A 19,779-nucleotide genomic window follows, 5' to 3' on the forward strand; every position below is an offset into this window, starting at 1 on the left:
CACGTGTGTCACCATTTTTAAACGTTAAGCGAGCTGACGGACGTTTTGTGCCATTCATTTTGGTATTTTTAATCCATTTGAGCTGTGCAGTATGAATATTCTCAGTTAAATTTACTACAGTATATTCATTTCTAAAACAATCTCGAATTGTTATCTCTTGACATTAACCTGGGTTTTTACAGTCTACTGTAATCGTGTGTCCTGTAATGCCCTCGCACGTGGGAAAGGAGAGCCATAATTGCATTTTACAGACCCTTATTGAATATCAGGAAAACTCAGAGCACACTCATGAAAAAGCTGCTGTAGGCCACAGCTCCCACACGGATGCTCACACGTCGTGGACTCACAGACATCACAACAGGCTCTGTCTTTAACCCTTCACACTACAATACATATAGTATTTTCCAGCGATGGCCTTTTTACTAAAGTTTGTCGGTCCATCATTCGTCATCCGTCAGCAGCCTGAGTACACGTCCGTCATCCGTCAATTCATCATTTTTGAAAGCCGAACCAAACTGTAATCAGTCTGTCATGTTATTTTAACTGCCCTTCCATAAGTAAACATCAAAGCTCTGCCAGTACGTCGATTGTCAATCCGGGAAAAAAAAAAAAGGTCCAACACATCCATCCGTTATTTGAACTGTTTTGATTAAAAGGGTAAATGGAGTGCACTATGTACATCATAATGTGTCGGCTTGCTAAACAACTTTACACTCACATGTATTTGACAATTCGCATAGCCTACACTTATGTGCCCATCTATTGAACTGTAAGTGGGAGCCTGCTGCTGTTTTAACTCTTAAAAGTTTTACTTTAAAAATGTTCACTTACCTTAACCAGGATCATACTGTTTTCCAAAGGTACAATCCTGGTGGATTAAAATGCATCCTAGTCCTTGTGCAAACCGAAATCAAATAGCTATTATGATAAATGAATATTTTTTTCACTTCAAATTTGTCTTCTTTTTCTTCTGTCTTTTAGTAGTTGGCAAACAACTTTTGGTGCATTGCTGCCATCTTCTGAAATGGAACGTGGGGTGGCAAAATACCGTTTCACAACTTCCTAACCCTACCGTTTCCAGAAATGAAAATAGAAATGTGACTCTACTGAGGGACGAAGAATGGACAGATTGGTCGCCACAGAGATCATATACTTGGCCCAGTTTGGGGGTGTTGTTAAATCTACCCAATTAGAGAGTATTGGATGTAATAGTCAAGAGGACAATCGAATCCAAAAAGATTTGATAGTGACAACCCTATTGCAAACCTTAAACTGTTTTCAACAAGGGTGCCTTGCTACTGAAATAATGACCATGTTTGGCTATAATTAATTAAATTCAAGATGAATTTTTTCCCTTTTATCTTGACAACACTATCTGCAGTGCCTCACATTGCTGTTCTTGAGCTTGAAGTCGTCCTCAATTTCATCGGCACTGTCATCATCGGATACCTCGCCTTCCTCGGCATCCGCAGACAGATATGCAGGGAGACGCTTGCCCTGCATGAAGTGAAAGAGAGAGATAGTCATCACCTGTAAACAATAAGCCTCAAACAAAGCGTTGATTTCTGCACATGCTTTTGTGCGATATTGATCAACTTAAGTGGAGGGACAGAATTGTTTATATCAATATTGACATACTGCAGACTCCAAATGAATTTTCTTTGATGAAAAGTTTACGGAATGTAAGGATCTGAAGTACTTTCAAAGGACGAGGACGGACAAGGTCGGAGGATGACTATTTTTATGAATAAGAACAGAGGAATGAGGACGGAAGGGTACCCAGGTCGCGGACGGATGTCGGACTGGCAAAAAATGGTAAAGTGTCCATGTCTGGTACAGAACCACAGGATTATTGTTTATCGGTCCAGATAAGAAGATGAGTGATTAAGAAGTGAAGTCTACATTTACATCATGTTTCATGAAACACAGTAATTATGCAGGAAGTGGCAAAGCTACTGATTTGTTTATACTAATGTTGTAGTCCGCACTTCAGTTTGTGCCTTTACAGTAGAGTAAACACCTGTGTGGCAGAATTATGTTGTCATGGAGAACACTTACCAAACTGTAGGTCAAAATTTTTAGTAAGTATATACCTGTAATTGTAGTAGATAAACTGGAAACCTTGTACGGCTAAATATGGTCAAATTCAGTTTTTCTTCAAAAATCAGTATTAATGGTCCGTCTCCACTTTGTCTGTAATTTGTATGCAATTCTAGCCAATTTAAAGCGGTGAAAATAGGAAATACACTGATAGAAACACAAATACACTGCCGCTCTTCCGTTTCCTCGGCCTGTGAAAACTGTGTGGCGTAAATGTCGCCTCTATTAACGTCTGGGTGTTTTGTTTCCAAACAATAACAAGTGAAAATAATAAGATTCGCTGGATTAAATTTGCCTGCTTGTTTAAAGTTGATCCGTTTGATGCTTCGTTGGAGATGGACCATCATGTGTCACGGAGGTAAGTCTGCGTTTCATTTTACCGGTAATATCCACTTAGTAGACGGGGTTAGTTGGCTCATTGTTTTATTTATTGCATCACTCATGTCTTGAGACCTTTAAGAAGACGTTTTGTGAAGATAAAGGGCAAACGTTTGCGTTTGTGACGTTTTCAGAGGCTTTTTGCACGATCGGGGGGTCACATGATAGCGGACTTAAAAGTGCTTTGTGTTTGTACTATCTTAATCAATGCCAGTGTTAAATTAGCATTTGAATGATTTTTTTTTAGGTAGTATTATGTTGACATGAGTGTGCAATAGCAATATAAGGTATAATACAACTTGAACGAAGCGATGCCTGAAAACTCAAACAAACTATTTTTTTTTTTTACCTCCTGTAAAGTTCTCATTTTGACACTACGAGGATTTCGCCCGATAGCGACGATATGAATTCATGCTTCATTTGCGTTTACTTCACTATTCTATAATCCATAACAGATCTGACATTGTTTGTTGAAAAATAAATTAGACATGGGCTAAAATGACCAAAAAAATATTGAAAATCATTCATTCAGATTTAGCAATTTAATAATGCAAAAAAGTAATGAGTATTGATACTGGTATTGGTGCCATACTTGTTAGCTTGTTTTTACCTAGGGTAAGATTAATACCAACGCTTGCACACCACTACTTTATGATTGTAATTATTTGTTTAAGAGCACAACAAAAGGATGTTTTAAAAGCTATTTATTGAAAAATAATCATGTTATGTTTGACTCCTAATAAAGTGTGTGGTGACAATGGCTCTCTGGGTGACCCCTGTTTTAAAAATAACAGCAAAAAAAAAAATCCTACTATATGCTTAAAGAGGAGGCGTACTTCTCAAAATGACTCATGTGGTTCTTTTCCCAACGTTGGCACATTCCTACACACAAACACAAATCTGCTGCCGACTCTGAGTGAAGCTCCCCAAGAGAGGCTCTTCCGGCCGAGCGGGAGCCCATTAGCGAGGGTGTGAGTGGGAGTAGGGAGATTTTCTGAGCTCCACCATGCAAAAAAATAAATAAAAATCAATAGCCAACTTTCGGCCCTTTGCAGTCTCTTGGTTGACATTGCCGTTCAGAGCTGGGCATTTGTTTGATATTTTGTGACTCGTGTGACATGAAGATTACATTCTTGACACCGACAAGGGACGGACTTGGACCACGAGGGTCATTTAAACATGCAGATGGAACCTCAGTGACGGTTAGGCGATGCCCAGCTCTGAGCCTCATCATTTAAAAACGCCGCCGCACGTTTTATTACCACTTGTCTACTCATTATTTGCCATTTCTTTTTCTGGCCGTACTCTCGGAGGCTGCTGAGGACTTTAAAGAGGAATAAAAGGCTTTGTGGGAAAATCAATAAGGCTTTTACACTTTTTTGGATTCTTTGCTGGGAAGGGATAAAAGCTTTTTGCCAGGGAACAATGCATGCCTTTTCTTCACACCGCAGAGGACAGCCATAAAACAAAACACACTCGAAAGCTCTCGCTCTGTCTTCATGTCCACCAGCAAAAACTTTCCTGTGCTTTTAAACACGTATAAGTAAGCTTCCACCACATTACGTCACAGCTAAAAATCAATGATTCTTTTCGTAACACAAGAACAGAACGTGTAAACGGTGATAATTCCTCAAGAATTAAAGATTGCTCCAAAAATGCTACCTTGTAGAGCGTTGGATCTCATGTACTGATATGAAATCCAGTGCTGAGGTCTTCTTTGCTAGATATCTTTTCAAGCAATGATTCTTAAATGGTGGGTCTGGGTGAGTCGCGGAGAGGTAGGAAAAAAATATAGACTTACTGAAAAGTTGATGACAGTACCGACATATGACTCTGCTTTTTATTGAATTACTTTATATTATATCTATCTTATATTATATATATATATCTACGAACATATTGCCACTCGCCGTCGATTGAAAATGACATCACACTTGCTCAGGGTTCAGGTAACGACCAAGCGACATTTCTTTGAAACTCAATAGGATTCTTGTTGTGACCCAGCAGAAAGACGTCTAAAACGGTGGCTTGGAGCATCAACATTTTGTGATTTGACGTCAGCTAACATGGTCGCTGTGAGTCAGACAACAATCAAAAGGAATGGGATTCCAGCTCTTTGAACAAAGCATTGCTGAATTAACAAACACAGAGAAGCACTTCTGCAGCATCATAATCATGCCAATGTGCGCCAGCGGGATTTTGACAACTGAATCTTTAATTTCCACTTAATGAACAGCTCAATTATTTATGCGACGCTCACATTAAGGACATGTGTTCACGCAAATATTGCTGCTTTTTATCTGAATGTGTCAGCGTCAAAAAACAAATGATACTGTCAATATGAGAAGTTTTAAAATATTTAAATCATCCTAGTGTGCATCATTAAAACAGTGATCTATTCAAATACCTTCAGGCTTAATACTATTTTTCTGCATGTCATTTTGTATGAAATCTCAATTTATCCTTCACTGGCTCCTTTTCTTCTTATTACCAGGTAAACTAAAGGTGGCCAATGGAAATTTAGTATCACTTCAATTAGCATTTGAAACACTGCCAAAGCAAAATAATTGTGTGAATATAGAGATAATCTATGCTATAATCTGTGCTAATGTTGATAACCATGTTAATTAAATAGGGTTTAAAGTGTCCTTACCATTTTTCATCAAAATGCATGTAAATTGATTTCACAATATTTTAGGAACCCCAAAAGAAACATTATGCAGTGGTGCCTTGGCATACACGTTTAATTTATTTTACCTTTACTTGAGCTTGTTTATTTCTATGACCATTTCTGAAATCATTTTTCCTCACTAATGAAAATAAGTAAATGTGAATTTCATTAAAGCGGACGTCAACCCAAACATGTTTTTTTCAAGAATATGTTCCCAGCAGGCCCACTAGTTGAAACAGGGCATTCTGATTAATTTTGCATTTGTGGAATATAAGTTAAGCAGCAAAATGCACTCATTTTTAGCCATCGCTGGGGGTGGCCGTTTTGTCTTGTCGACTGAAAATGACATCACAACTGCTCACAATGACCAATCACGGCTCAGATTCAGAAAACAGGTCAGCCGTCAAGTTTAGTGTCACAATATCTATAAAATAGAAAAAATAGCGATGTGCTTTCTGAAGAAAATATATGTTGTTTTTTTCTTCATGTCTGCAGATTCTCAGTTTTTCAGGGAATCTGCAAAGGTCGGAGCAAGGAAACTGGATTTTTGTTTGTTGAATTAGTATTTTCTTGTTTTGCGAAAATGTTCAAAAATAACTTAAGCAATTAGCGTCTTCCATTAAGCTAAAGGTGACAAGAATAAAGACCTCACTTTAGATTTTGATGCGTGTATGGGGTTTTGAGGCAAGGGCTGTCACGAGCGAATCTTGTTAGAATCATTTATTTGATCGATTATACAGGTAATAGAGTAATCTTGTGCGATTTTTGAGATCGCTTTAGCTGATTTTTTTTTTTCCCAGCCCTACTTCAGGCACTCACAAAAGTACAACTGTTTATCTAAGTTACATTTTCAACTTGAGTCTTGCACCTTTATGACACTATACTTCATTCAACCTTTTTAATTAGCCTCTCGTCCTTGCAGGAGTGCTGCCTGTAGATTATCACTTGGATTTAGGCCTGGGCTCTGGTTAGACCCTTCCAAATCTTGAAATGCCATCCTTTTTCATTCCTACTACTTACTTCATGTATTACGTCTACAGCGTGGCTCTTGAGTTTAGATCTCATACATTGTGTTGGTTTCGACTTACTTTAATGAGAATCTTGCCCTGCAGGCTCTGAGGACTGGGCAGCGTCTTGGACTCTCTGCTGAGCACATGCCCGACGTCCAGCTTGTCGGCAAACACATCCCTCAGATATTGGGCGATCTTCTTCTGTTGCTGGATGCTGCAGTGATTCTCGATGGACAGAAGCACCGGGTACCTGCCACACCACAAATACTGTACGTGAACATAGCGTGATGGTGAGCAAGAGACAGACTAGTCTTTTCGCATGCCTAATGTTCACGACCAACAGACAGGAAGTGAAGGTGTCAAAGAAGAAATTGAATCTGTAGCAACAACTGTTCACCTATAAGTACAGAGTGTGTTAGAGAGGTTGTATGTGTGCCGGTGTTTTCATTTGGAAAAGTGACTTTTGGCTTGGTAGCAGAAATGTCAGCTTTGTCATACCGACAGCTTCGCCTCGGGGAAAGCAAGCCTGGTTTCACCTCTGCACTCACTCATATACAAATGCGCACACGCACGCGCACACGCCCACACACCCCCACACCCACACGCGCACGCACACACACACACGCGCACACACACACACACACACAGATCCGTCTTTTTGCTGAAGAAGAGACAGCAAAGCAACCCGGACTGCATTGACTGTATGCAGCAGGTGGCGGTATGCACCAAAGACAGAATCATGAGTTACTCAGGCTGACAAAACGCCTAGATAGACCAATCCGACGTTGGCCAACTGTGACCGAAGCTTACCCTCTGTGGCGTCAGTCCGGCTGTCAGCACGTCCCGCTTGAAAAATACACCGCACCGACAGACAGCGACATTGACCATTAAAGTACCTTCTGCGCATGCGTAAGATGTAATACCCCTCCATACCATCGACGGCGGTAATCCCTATTTCTCATGGTTAGAAAAAAAACAACCGGAAAGCTACTGGCCGGGGCCGGATTATAAAAACGTAAACAATGCATTCAGCTATATTTTTCGCTCACGATGAAATCCCACGCAAAGTAAACACTCACGCTCATTTTATATATTTTTTTAAGTTTTCATTTGACTTTTTAAGACATTCTGACGACCATGGGTGCTTCCTGAACTTTTTGTAAGAATTTGATAAAAATGTATATTGTCAAAAATATATGGTAATAATAATAATTAGGAGAAAAAAATCAACATTTAGCAAATCTGAAACATTGTTTAATAAGCATATGCTTGAAAATGTTTCATCAAAGTTAAGTTATTTATTTCTTTATTTATTTTAATTTTGATGTCAATATTTTCTCTTTTACTGAAAATTTATATTGGCTCCAAATATTGGTCTTCTTGACTACTAACAATCGGTATCGGCCCTGAAAAAAAAATATCGGTCTATCTCTAGTTTAAAGAGGTAGAATGCTACAGCAGTGGATTTGGACAGTGAGGCACCACCACATCTTCCCTACTTCGAAAAGAGTACGAGACCGCTAGCTTCATGTATCATGAGCTACAATTAACTGGACACGCAATGCAATGCCACAGAGCACACAGAACAAGCTGACAGTTTAACTAAGTAATAGCTAAACGGGTGCACAAACTCAATGAGATTCTATTTTTGCTCCAACAAGCCGCTGCCAAATTGAAACTCCACTTCATACTTAATTAGACTTAATTATGCCTGAATCCGCTGCCGTGCTGCCACTGGCTTTAAAGGAAATAAATGGCTTTATAAACAGAGCCACTGGCTTCACATGGTAGAGGAAAGAGTGTGCATCACTTTGTTGAAGTGGCATTGGATTCTGCGGAGACAAATGGTCACTCCTGTGGGGATTGTGAGAAACCCTGGTGAGCAGATGGTTCACTCAGATGCTAATGATGGCCAAAAATCACTGTGTTGTTTTAGAAAGCCAACGTTGACTACCTTTAAACAAACCTGCTTTCAAACTGATGACGGCCGATTGGTACATCATGTTCCCTATGGGAAAAAAATGCAGCATTTCTCTAGCTTTTTGAATTATTGTTTCATAAAATAAATCACCAAAGCGGATTGAGTGCACACGCTCAATAATGCAATTAACCACATATAGAATTGTTGTATTTGCGGACAGAATGGCATTGTTGTTTGCCACGGGGGAAATAAATGTCATTGGCGGGCTCACTGGTTATTGATGAAGGCATATTTGTTGATGGTCTCGATGACTGATTTGAAGGTAATCTTGGAAGTCAGCGTGTAGCCGTGCTGGACCATCGGCTCGCCATCTGGACCGTCCCAGCAGTCCACTGCAGAGAGAGGGAAGGAAAAACACACCTCGTGCACCATTCTCCTTGTGAAAAGAGGCCCACTTGTCCTTTTAATGCCTCCGCTCATTGCTCATAAGGAAGGTGAAGTGATACTTGGGCTTGATGACACATTATCGCAACTCGGACAGACTTGACTTTCGATTTTCTAAATTACCATGGTTTAACACTGAAAGCTTTAATCTTGCCAGAAAGAGGAGAAATTGCATTGTACAGAACAAACTTGCGGAATGCTGTATATAGGATATTCTGACTAGCACTAAATCTATTGTGCAGTAGTAGTACTAAACTAAACTCTCCTAACTTATGATCAAACACTAAATTGTTCAGAGTTCCTAGGACAGTGAGCCAAATGCTGATTCACCAAGACGTTATCTCATCACATGCAGCCTCTTTTAGTCAATGTCCATTTCCATGGGATATGAGGCTTGTAACGGTTGCTGTGACCAAAAGATATGCATTTGCCCGATGGGGTTGAACGAATTTGAAAAATTATCTACCGGTAATTTTTTTTTTTTTCCCCCCTCGATATTGTGATTGCAATTTAATTTGTGATTTTTTTTTCAAGGTCCTCCACCCATGTATTTTTTAACAAACACAAGCAATTAATGAATCTTTCTTAGAAGAAAGAATATCAGAGCAGAGAAACACTTTACTAGCATTCTTTTTAGCATTCACTACTTCACAAAATTTTCCCAAACAAGTATGGCGTACATGTAAGTCAGTAATTCATAAGTAGGATCACAACAATAATGCAAACAAATTGGTGGCTTTATCACGTTATCTTTCATGTTTCATAAACGAATAAGTAAACATGCACTTCTTAAGCACAGAACGTATCTCGACACTACATAAATCAATAAATACATGAAATAAACATACATACTGTTCGAAAAATGAAAACCTACAGACTGACCGAAATGAAGCATTGATGGAACTAGCCCAGCCCATAATTGATCAATATATGGAATGAAGACTTGTTGGTCTGTTTTGATACAACTGCTTCTGTGTCATGAGTATCCCACGTCCACTGACCTTCCACGCAGCGACAGCCGGACTGGAGAACCCAGGCATACATGTCGGTCTTGGAGTGTGACAGCAGCTGGTCTCCGGTCAGATATGTGTTGTGAGAGGAGGCGATGAAGTAGTTGCAAAGAGGCTGATCCATGTCCTGGTTCACCTCATTGTGCAGCGGGTTGAAAATGTCGCATGTCGGACTGCGCATGAAGCTTGTAAAACCTGGAATGAAAAAAAGAACAAATGGTTAATAAAGTGGAATAAAGTTGGAATACGAAATCAATGAAGACATGGTCAATGAAGACATCTTGCCCAGTTCTTATTAAACTGCCATTTTAGCAACATCCTTAAGAATACCGTACTATCAAAGTGGAAATACTGTAATTTGGATAAATGTGCTTCTATGACAGCATGCTTCTCATTGTCTTTTCAAATAATACAATAATTCTTCTCTTGGTTTGAGAGATTTCCTTACAATATTAAAACATTTTCTCACAACTTTTGATTTTTGAAAAAAAAAATAAAAACATGTCAAAGTATTAGGACTTCTTGTCATTTGCTCCTAATATTATGAATTTAGAGTTGTTACATTTTTTATTATAATTATGTTTTATTTTTATTCTCATAAGATTTAGAGTTTGTTGTTGTAATAATACTATGTTTTTTTCCCCAAATAAGATTAAATCTCGGTTTGTATGAAAGTATTTTTTAATTCTCATATCACATAAGTATTAATGTAAAAATGTTAAAAGTATTCATTTTGATAGTAGTATTAGAATTTTTTTCCCTATAAGATAAAAACAAAGTCCACAAACGTAGTCTTGTATTTTAAAGAAAATCCAATAATATTAAGTTTTTGTTCTCAGAAAAGTACTATTTTTTCCTCATTTAAAATCTATATATTTCCTCATAATATTCCAGATTAATTTTAAGTTATTTTGGTTTTTAATCACGTTAAGACTTCAATATTATTATTATTGTTTTGGTCACATCAAAATGTAATATCCCACATATTTTTTTCGCAATTTTGAAAAAGTTAAAAAAAAAAAAAAAGTTAAAAAAAAAAATTATTTTCCCAGATTATGAAAAATGTAAACCTCATACTTTTTTTCCCATTTTTTTAAGGTAGGCAGGCAGGGTAGGTGAGCGGGACGTATATGTTCTGCTACAAAAAAAAAATAATAATAATAAAAATCTCAAACTACACTAAAAAAAAATGGGGCGTTTGAATTTACCCACTTTTATTTCATCAAGTGGTTGCACAAAATAAAAGAATCTGGATCCAAATACATTTAGTATGCTTATATTCTACTTAAAAAATGTATCTTAATACAGATGATTATATTTCGTGCAACCACTTGAAGAAATAAAATTGATTAAATTCAACAAACATTTTTCAGTGTATTTTCAGACTTTTCCCATTAAATGCAATGTAGTGCAGTTGTGACACAATGATCTCTTCATCAGCAGGTTGATCATCCAGCAAAAAACACATGATTGAGGGGCAGGCTTTTAATGGTAACGGATGAGGACTCACAAGGCTGGGAAGAAAGCTTCCATTTATCCATAAAGAGAGGAGGACAGAATGAGACACGCAAAGCAAGACTCAGCCTGTTATATTGTAGACGGACGCCCAACTGCGGCCCTTTATAAATGCTGGGGGAAAAGAATCTTGCTGTTGAAACGCAGTTATGGGAATGGTCATCAATCTTTTCAGGCTTATATCAAATTCTTGAAAATATTAGTCGTCTGTGTGAGAAAAGGTTATTTCTGTCACAAAGGAGCATGTTGCAGACCCGCAGGCATTAGGCCAGCGTCATGGCGTGCTCCGTCAGACTCATCATGCCTCCTCCCACGACGGCAACAATGACATTAGTCTCGCTTTTACACCTCCTCGCGTCGCCTCTCGTTCGCCGCCGTGCTCTGACTTCCCAATTTTCTTACGCCTCTTCGCTCTGTCGCCTGCCTTAAGTCGAGGCTTCAGCTGGCGCTCGTTATGACACTGAGGGGGAGTGAGTGCTCGCTGAAGAACTAATTATTTACGGGCAAACGTATTGCCACTACGACCCCATGACACAACAGAAAGTAAACATGGAAGAAATACTCCTGCAGGAAATGCTCCAATTTCACTTAAATGGTCTGAAAATTATTCGGGGTTTTGTTTACGGATAATGTATCAATGTTGTTGCATTTGTCTATGCAAGTAACATGACATGATAATGAAATGCTCTTGCACTAGAAGCCAGTAGGTACAATTATTATGTATCCACATGTTGCCATTCATAAAACAGAATAGCTTTGTGTTCAACTACCAGTAAACAGGTACAGATTTCACATCGAGTAAGTAAATTTGTGGCAAAACTGGACATTGGACTCTATCATTTTTGTGACATTTTTGGTTGGTGGATTAGTCGATTTTAGTTTTCCGGATCAACACTTGCAGTCAACTCATCGCTAATGGTGTGTTTTTGGCTTCTCATCAAGCAATCAGCCAAAAGGTACTTTTCAACTCGCCCGTCTGCTGCCATTGCCAGAATAGCAGGAAAATAAAAATAGGCAACAAAGCGAAGCATTAGACTTGTCAGCTTTGGCTTTTCCAACCACCATTAGTTTTTGTTTTTTTTCATTCATTCATTCATTAGTTGTATTTTCGTAGAAGGGTGCAGTTGGAAATGGGCGTTTGCACCTTTGTGGAAGTGAACACAATCAGTTTACTTCCCAGCCAATAAGCAGCTCCATTCATTCCCTTTAAATTCACTCAGAAGCGCTGTACACAGTCTTTGACATTGCGAAACCAAGATGATCACAGATCAGATGACCGCTATGAAGCGGCCACTTGAAGACCACCATTCGTGTCCGTCTGTGACACCTACCACTCCACCACGTATCGCTCTTCGATGCACGCTGTTTGCCATATTTATGAATGAAATACAATGACAACCGTTAGAAATGAGCACGGAATCTGTGTGCCTGCGCATTGATCAAATTCACCAAAATCACGTTACAACACCTGCACCACAACTTTAATCTGCTCTGAGCTGGACTAAGTGGTGGTCTAAATGGTCTAGGGTACTTTCTGTCAGCAAATGGTCAGCTACGCCAGGGATATGTAAAATAAAACCCCCTTGATGCACCGAAACGCACAGCAATATGCAGCACGGTCTGCCAAATTCCCAAACACGGTCAACTAGACTTGCCCCAGCACGGAAATCATGATGCGCCAATTTTCACGCCGAACGCATGTGCGGTGTCTACGAAAATGGAGTCCATTGTATTAAATAGCTAATATCTACTAGATGATTGGGTGTTGGTCTAAACCCCTTGTGGAGCCCTTTTTCCATGCAGTTTCTGTATACATTAATATTAATACAAAAACATAATACTGTACCCAATATAGCAACGCTTACCTTCAATCCCCATGACACCTTTTTGTTTGTTCTCATCTGACACCTCAAACTTGTCAATGATTTCAGCCACATATTCTGGAGTCACGTTGACCATCTGCAGAGACAAAACCAAAGGTGGTCTTAGTAGAGGGAAGAAATATGACATTTTCAGCACAAATCACTTTGTATGTCTGAGGATCAACGCAAAATATTTGTATGGTAAGGACTAATATGAAGAAAGTCGGCAAAACGACAGGAAGTGAGGCTGACTGGATGGAATTAGTAAGCCATGTAGCTCCTTCGGACCATAAATATTAATACATGTAACATTGGGGAGAGATGTCAAACTCTACTGAAAAGCAAATAAGCATCGACACATACACATGTAAGATCACCGTGAATACTGATGAGGAAACCTATTTTAAAAATCCAGTAGGACTCTGGAGCAGTATCGATGTTTTGGTTAGCAACAGATTTCAAATGGCGCAACACTTTATTGTCCGCATGTGAAGAATTGCGTGAATGAACTAAAATTATTACAGTTACATTGCAGGCAACTCGTTTAAAACATGCAGTAACTTTTTAATTCATCTGAGACTGTTTATATGCCTTGGTAGAAGCTGTTGTTTCTGTTAGCAACAGAGTTCATACGAGCTCACCAGTCTCTGAGTGTGAACAATAACGTAGGCAGGTAAGGCAAGTGAGGCAGTGCTGCCCCTTGCTGGCCATGTTCCATTCAACTGAAGTAATCGTATTCACGAAACTCATTTACAACATGCAGTAAAATTTAAAATCATCCATGAGTGTTTATGTGCCTCAATAAGTGCTGCTATTCTGCTTAGCCACAGAGTTCTAAAGGCCTCCGCGGTTAACTCTTTAAAGTCTGTGTTTTTGAGTCTATGAACAGAAACGAATAAGCCGAATGCTTGGATATACTATAGTTGTACCTCAATTTACAAGTGACACAACTTACTACTTCTTTGAGATATGAGCCATCACATAGCCTATTATTTGTTTTGTGTGCAACAATTTGAGGTACTAGCATTAGATGGCGGCAGCAAAAGCAGCAGATCAAAGAACATTCCATGTACTTGCTTCAAGCTGTTTATTGCAACTCCCAGTACACGTTTGTACACACAACCAAGTGGCCAGTCCACAATCTTCAAGCTAAGACACAATGCCAGAGGCCATAGACTGGCTTATGAAACAAGCACCAATGGTGTGGTGGTAGTTTAGAGAAGGTCAAATTAAGTTCATCTGTGAACCCAATAGTGCATTTTAGGTTCAACGTGAAATTTAACCTGATGGCCAAACATGCAGAAAACTTTATGTGAGTAGTGTATGTCAATCAAACGATTGACATGCAATACTCACACAAAGTTTCCTACTTACACAAAGCATGTTGGTGAGGCAGTACCGGAGATCTCGACATCCTGTAACCTCTCGGCCTTCCTTACCTTTTGCTCGCAACGCAGCATGTTGGCCAGCTCGTCGGCCGTCAGGTGGTCCTTCCTGTCGCTGTAGGCCATCATGAGCAGGAAGAGATCCCGCCGCATGGACATCATCTTGTAGAAGACGGCGAACTCGTCGTACGTAAGCGTACCCTGCTGATCGTCCGTGTCTGCTTCCTGAAGATGGGAAAAAAGTCACGTAAGTCAGTCTGTCAGTCGCTCCATAAATGTTGCAAGGCATGCCATATTGATGACAGCAGAAGTTCATATTTCACCGAGTGTGAGCAAACCACACTTCTGACAGCACTCAAGGTGCATTAAGACCATAAACCTCCGCTACGCTGGTAAGGGTTCTAATACGGGCATGGGTTGCAAGCAGAGATATGCATTCTGTCCCATGGAAAAAAACGGTCCGTCCATCCCGGTCCCAGACGGACGCCCATTTTGTGGCTGGATGGACGGAGGAAGAGAAGTCTTTTAGGACGGACTAAGCAGAAGTGTGTTTTCGTCCATCCCTCTATCATCCCTAACCGGGTCAAGTACCGACTGATGTGTTGTGTTGGGTTCTTTTAAAAATCAAGACCACTGTTCTCATCTGTGATACCACGGAGCTGCCTTAATTAACTGCCTGCACAACACTTTACATGTGCATTCCCTGCACAGTGACATTGCACAGGCATAGTCTGCCCTCTAGTGGTACAACACATGTAATACCATGGATTATGCCACAGGACCCATTTCACTGACTGACAGAAACACGCCCAGACTGTCTTGTGTGTGTAATCCGGGATAACGTATGTACTGGGCGTAGGAAAAAGGTGGATAGCAATTTTGTTTTGTTAACTAACCTTATTCCTTTGCATGTGAAGTATGTCCTTGTGTGGGACTCGTGTGGGTCTTTGGTTTCCTCCAAAAAATAACCTTGCGTTATTTTGCAATAATTATTTTATTGCAAAATAACGCAATAAAAACTGAAAATTGATTGCGTTATAACGCAAACGTTTGGCAGTAAAACGCAATAGTATTGCCTCATAAAGCAGTCTTAAATATTCTTGTCATGTCCCCTGGCAGGCTCCGGTATACGAGTGCACAGGCGTTTTTTTTGTTTTTGGTTTTTTTTGGGGCGGGGGGAAGCAGGGGGCGGACTGACAGAATATCAGGACGGAAGCGCTTTAAAAGGACGAGGACAGACAGAATGAGAGGACGATTATTTTTATGAAGTCGCGGACGGAGGACAGACCGGCAAAAAAGGCTAAAGTTCCCATCTCTGTGGGTTACATATCAACTGCATGTTGTTTGTTTGCTTGTGGATTTGTTTGACGGCAACACACAAGGATAAAGAAACAACACAATTAATAATAATTCCATAGAGCTTTCTTTGGCATTATACCTTTAGGTTGCAGGACACAATTCAAAGTCTCAGCATGGTCAAATAGGTAAATAATAAAATGATTTGGGAACAACTTGTATCCAATTGTCAGCAAACTTGGTGGACCTGCAGTGCAGGTAGGATGATAGTTCCTCTGCCGATAAGGTTTTGATGGTGATTACCGGTAACCTTTATGTTATGTGTGATAAGCCAAAAGCTGCACAGTCAAAAATGCATTTGGAACAAACCACATTGATTCACATATCAAATGACTTGACTCGATGAAGGCTTTCCAGATATGTCATTATTTTTCCAGTGATCCACCATATGAGATTGTAATCACCTAAAAACGTTTTCAGCACAAAATCACTTTGTATGCCTGAGGATCAATAAAATAGCTTACACAATTTCAATCAATGACAGTAAGAATACCCCCAAAATTAGGGCACCGAGCCATTTCGGGCCCCAACCCTCAATCTTTCTGAAACGCTGATGTTTATGATATGAAATCAGTTTTGCTACTCGATGTTCCGCACTTATGGCAAATGCATCATTTTAACTATTCTTCAATGGAGAATATCCTTTTTCTGTATTTAATGGCTATTTGAGTGCAAGCTTTCCTTTCATATCATCACACACGTTGCCCGAGGACACGCTCAACACGCCTCGCTGCTCGTTCCAGTCCGCCACCTCACACTGACAGCTCGCCACCGCCGCCGCCACCACCTCATATCACCTGCATCTCACAGGGACCCATTCCTGCTGACGCCCAATCTAATAATGGCAGCTAAAACCTCCATCGCACGACAACCCTGAATGAGCTTGCTGTGTGCACAGAGAGAGAATCCACATGCAAACTCCCTAATGGCCTTCTGTAGAATTATTTAGGCTTTCTGCATCCCGTATTTACCGAGCTTTATCGGACAATGGGTCCGCAGGGTTGTTTGTTACACAAAGCACAACAAGTATCGCAAAAGCGCGGGAACATGAGTAGTTCTTTATCTGGTTTCTGTGAAATAATCATTTTGCAAGGATATAAATGGAACCGTCCTCGTTCCTCTCATTTCTGGGCGATAAATTATTTTTATGGCGTCATTTTTTTTTTCAGGCAAGAAGCGAGGCTTTTAAATCACCAGGCCAAAGTGAAGTCACAAATCATTGAAGACTGTCAGAAAAAACAACGATGACTAAAAGCGCAATGACCTGTTAGCTGTTCCGCTCGCGTTCCTAATAAAGTGAGGCGCTGATGGTCATTAGCGTTGCACTGCAGCACTGCACGCTTCATGATCCTCCTCAGAAACATCACTAATGTCCAATGTGGAGTTCTGACATTAGACCAGTGTGACTCCTGCTTTAAAAATTAAATGCACTTCTACTACTTTTACCCCTTTTCCCATCACCTAAAACTTTTTATCTCGCCCATCTAAGTGCTCATGCATGTTGAAGAAGCCAAAAAAATAAAAGAAATTTTGATATAGAACTGTCATTATTTATTGTGATGATGGTGTTGAGCTAGGACATTTCACTAGGTACACCGGCAGTTCCTACTCCTACAGTGGTTCCTAATCAGTGTGCTGCAGGAAATTATATCATTCAACTTCATTGGCCCGAAATTATTTATTGACTGCAAATAATGTATCTTTGTTCATCTGTCTATGCCAGTGACAGGAAGAACAATTAAATGCTTTGCCACAAGTTGGCAGAAGTTATCACCTGTATCCACTTGTTGCAATTCATACAGATGTATAGATTAAATCATATGTGTTATTATTTTGACTTCACCGCATCATACTGAGAACTATTTTTAATATTTTGCCACTTCATAATTAAATAGTAATAAAATAATAAAAACTTTCTGATAGTGTCAACCAAGGTCTAAGTGTTTCTTCACTCATTGTATTTTATTATGCATGCAAGGACGCCTCATTAGTTACACCTCCACCCAATATAAAAGCAGTGTACAGGTAATTTTACCTTATGAAGCGTGTACTAAACATAACATGATGTACCCTGTAGTTCACGTTTTTCCTGCTAATGAAACATTACAATGCAAAGATGGATGTCTCATTTTTTCCCTGCACCTGGAACATTTGCTTGACCTTCCTCCGTGGAAGATTGACGTTGAGCTTGTGGAGGAGTTGGTAGATCTCATCTATGTTCAGCAGGCCGTCACCGTTCTTATCTGCTTCCTCAAATGTCTGCTTCATCCATGTCATCACAAACATGTTAAGGATATTTGTCCGAAGCCCCGAAGGTAGATGCCCCACTAGGTTTGAGCTTTGTGTTTTCCTTTTTCTCCTTTTCTTTTTGGGTCAGATGAAACAGGATAAAACACACTGCCTTGACCACATCGGTCAGAACAAGAAACACAAGCAAACAACGGAGGAGAACGTGGGTCTCCCGTATTTGCCTCAACAACAGTAAGGACGCATTTTACTCAAGAGAAGACCGGATCGCTGCAGCAAAGTGGAGACTGTGGAATATAATACAGTAGCATGCAGGCGCTAATGTGTAGCAACTACTAATGTTGCAGTGAGGGCAAATCTAAGCAACCAGCAGTGGTTTATGGCATCCGCCTGGGAGACTTTGAACCTCAAATAACCAAGTACTAGAAAATAAATGCCTGGTTTTGTCCATGGAAAAGAATCCATATTGGGTACAGCCATGTCAAGACTAGTTGATACTATGCAGTGTAAAAGAAGCATTTGGAGAAACAGAGCATATAAGACTGCAATCTTTAAACAGAGGCCCCTAATAGATGCCAATGTCGCTGGTTGCACTTAAATGAATAACGGACTGATGTGTTCATCTCAGTTCGTAGATGCTATTTTTCACGTGCTATTAATCACGGCTGACCTGTTTTCTGAATCTGAGCCGTGATTGGTCGTTGTGAGCAGTTGCGATGTCATTTTCAGTCGAGAGAAGACAAAATGGCCGACCCCAGAGATGGGTAAAAACAAGTGCATTTTGCTGCTTAACTGATATTCCACAAACGCAAAAATTAGTCAGAATGCCGTCTTTCAACTAGTGGGCCTGCTGGGAACATATTCTTGAAAAAAATATGTTTAGGTTGACTTTCGCTTTAAAGGTCAGGGTGCAAACAATTTTCAGAGTCTGTTACAATTCATATTCTCATTGGTAATAGGTTTTATAATACATACAAGTCACTTCCTGCAAGTTGTCAACCACAGATCGATTAGAAAATAGGTTTTACTTACTCATTCCGAGTGTTTCCGAACCTCATGGAAGCTCGAGGAATCGTGGCTCTAGCGACCGGAAGAAACGTAGATATAGCTAAACCGCTCGCTACACCATAGACTGTACAATTTCCATGCGCTACAAACACAGCACATTCAATGGCGAGCGATGTTTTGGAATGAGAGGATTTTGAAACACACGAGCCGACAGAAAAGGGGCGTTATTAGACCGTTCATGATTAGTAGTCACTGAATCCTCCGGCTACTGTGACGTCATATCTCCGGAAAAAGCTGAAGGTGAAGGGGCGCGAGATTCAAATGGCAGACGACACATTCTGAATTTTATTTTGTGATTAAACTGCTGTCTACCAACGACCTAATCACATTCTAATGACAGTTATGCATTGTAAAGGGGTTCTAGAGGGCTACAGAAAAGTGTTCAATGTTTGCACCCTGACCTTTAAGTAAAATTTAGACAGTACAAATGTTCTTAAAGTGTTAACTGCTGAGCACATTTAACATCTGTTGATAACCAAAACAGCATCGGGAAAATGGTCAAATTGACATCACAACTACTATAGCTGGGGAGTAATCACTAAGAAAGTTTGTTTTAAAAAAAAATCCATCACAAGCACACTTTACTAAATATGTTTTTTTAAAGATAGATTGGTAGCAACTGCAACTGTGTGAGGCTGTAAGCATCAAGGTAAGTGTGCATATTCAATTTTGTGCATATTCACTGGCTTTGAAAAGTAGTCCGCCAATTGTCGGGAGCCTGCTGGACACTCACGTCTTGCCGGTGGCAGACGAGTGGTCATGTTTCCTGGCCAAGCACCCTGGGTGAATGACCAAGGCAGCAAGCTGTTAGC

General features: G+C 39.9%; 1 protein-coding gene across 5 annotated transcripts in view; it reads right to left on the reverse strand.

Annotated features, from left to right (window-relative positions):
- plch1 (phospholipase C, eta 1) overlaps positions 1-19,779 on the reverse strand; it is a 92,572-nt gene that overhangs the window by 26,209 nt on the left and 46,584 nt on the right. For all 5 annotated transcript variants that reach the window (XM_086035680.1, XM_086035678.1, XM_086035679.1 and 2 more), the window contains 7 exons: positions 17,795-17,922; positions 14,351-14,521; positions 12,915-13,008; positions 9,526-9,729; positions 8,352-8,472; positions 6,238-6,409; positions 1,390-1,497 (listed from right to left, as the gene is read on the reverse strand). In XM_086035680.1, coding sequence (XP_085891806.1) covers positions 1,390-1,497; positions 6,238-6,409; positions 8,352-8,472; positions 9,526-9,729; positions 12,915-13,008; positions 14,351-14,521; positions 17,795-17,922 — 998 coding nt within the window. The remainder of the gene's footprint in view (positions 1-1,389; positions 1,498-6,237; positions 6,410-8,351; positions 8,473-9,525; positions 9,730-12,914; positions 13,009-14,350; positions 14,522-17,794; positions 17,923-19,779) is intronic.

This window comes from Filicampus tigris, chromosome 7, assembly GCF_054856515.1.
Source record: "Filicampus tigris isolate MCC_2025a chromosome 7, RoL_Ftig_1.0, whole genome shotgun sequence".
NCBI classification, from domain to species: domain Eukaryota; kingdom Metazoa; phylum Chordata; class Actinopteri; order Syngnathiformes; family Syngnathidae; genus Filicampus; species Filicampus tigris.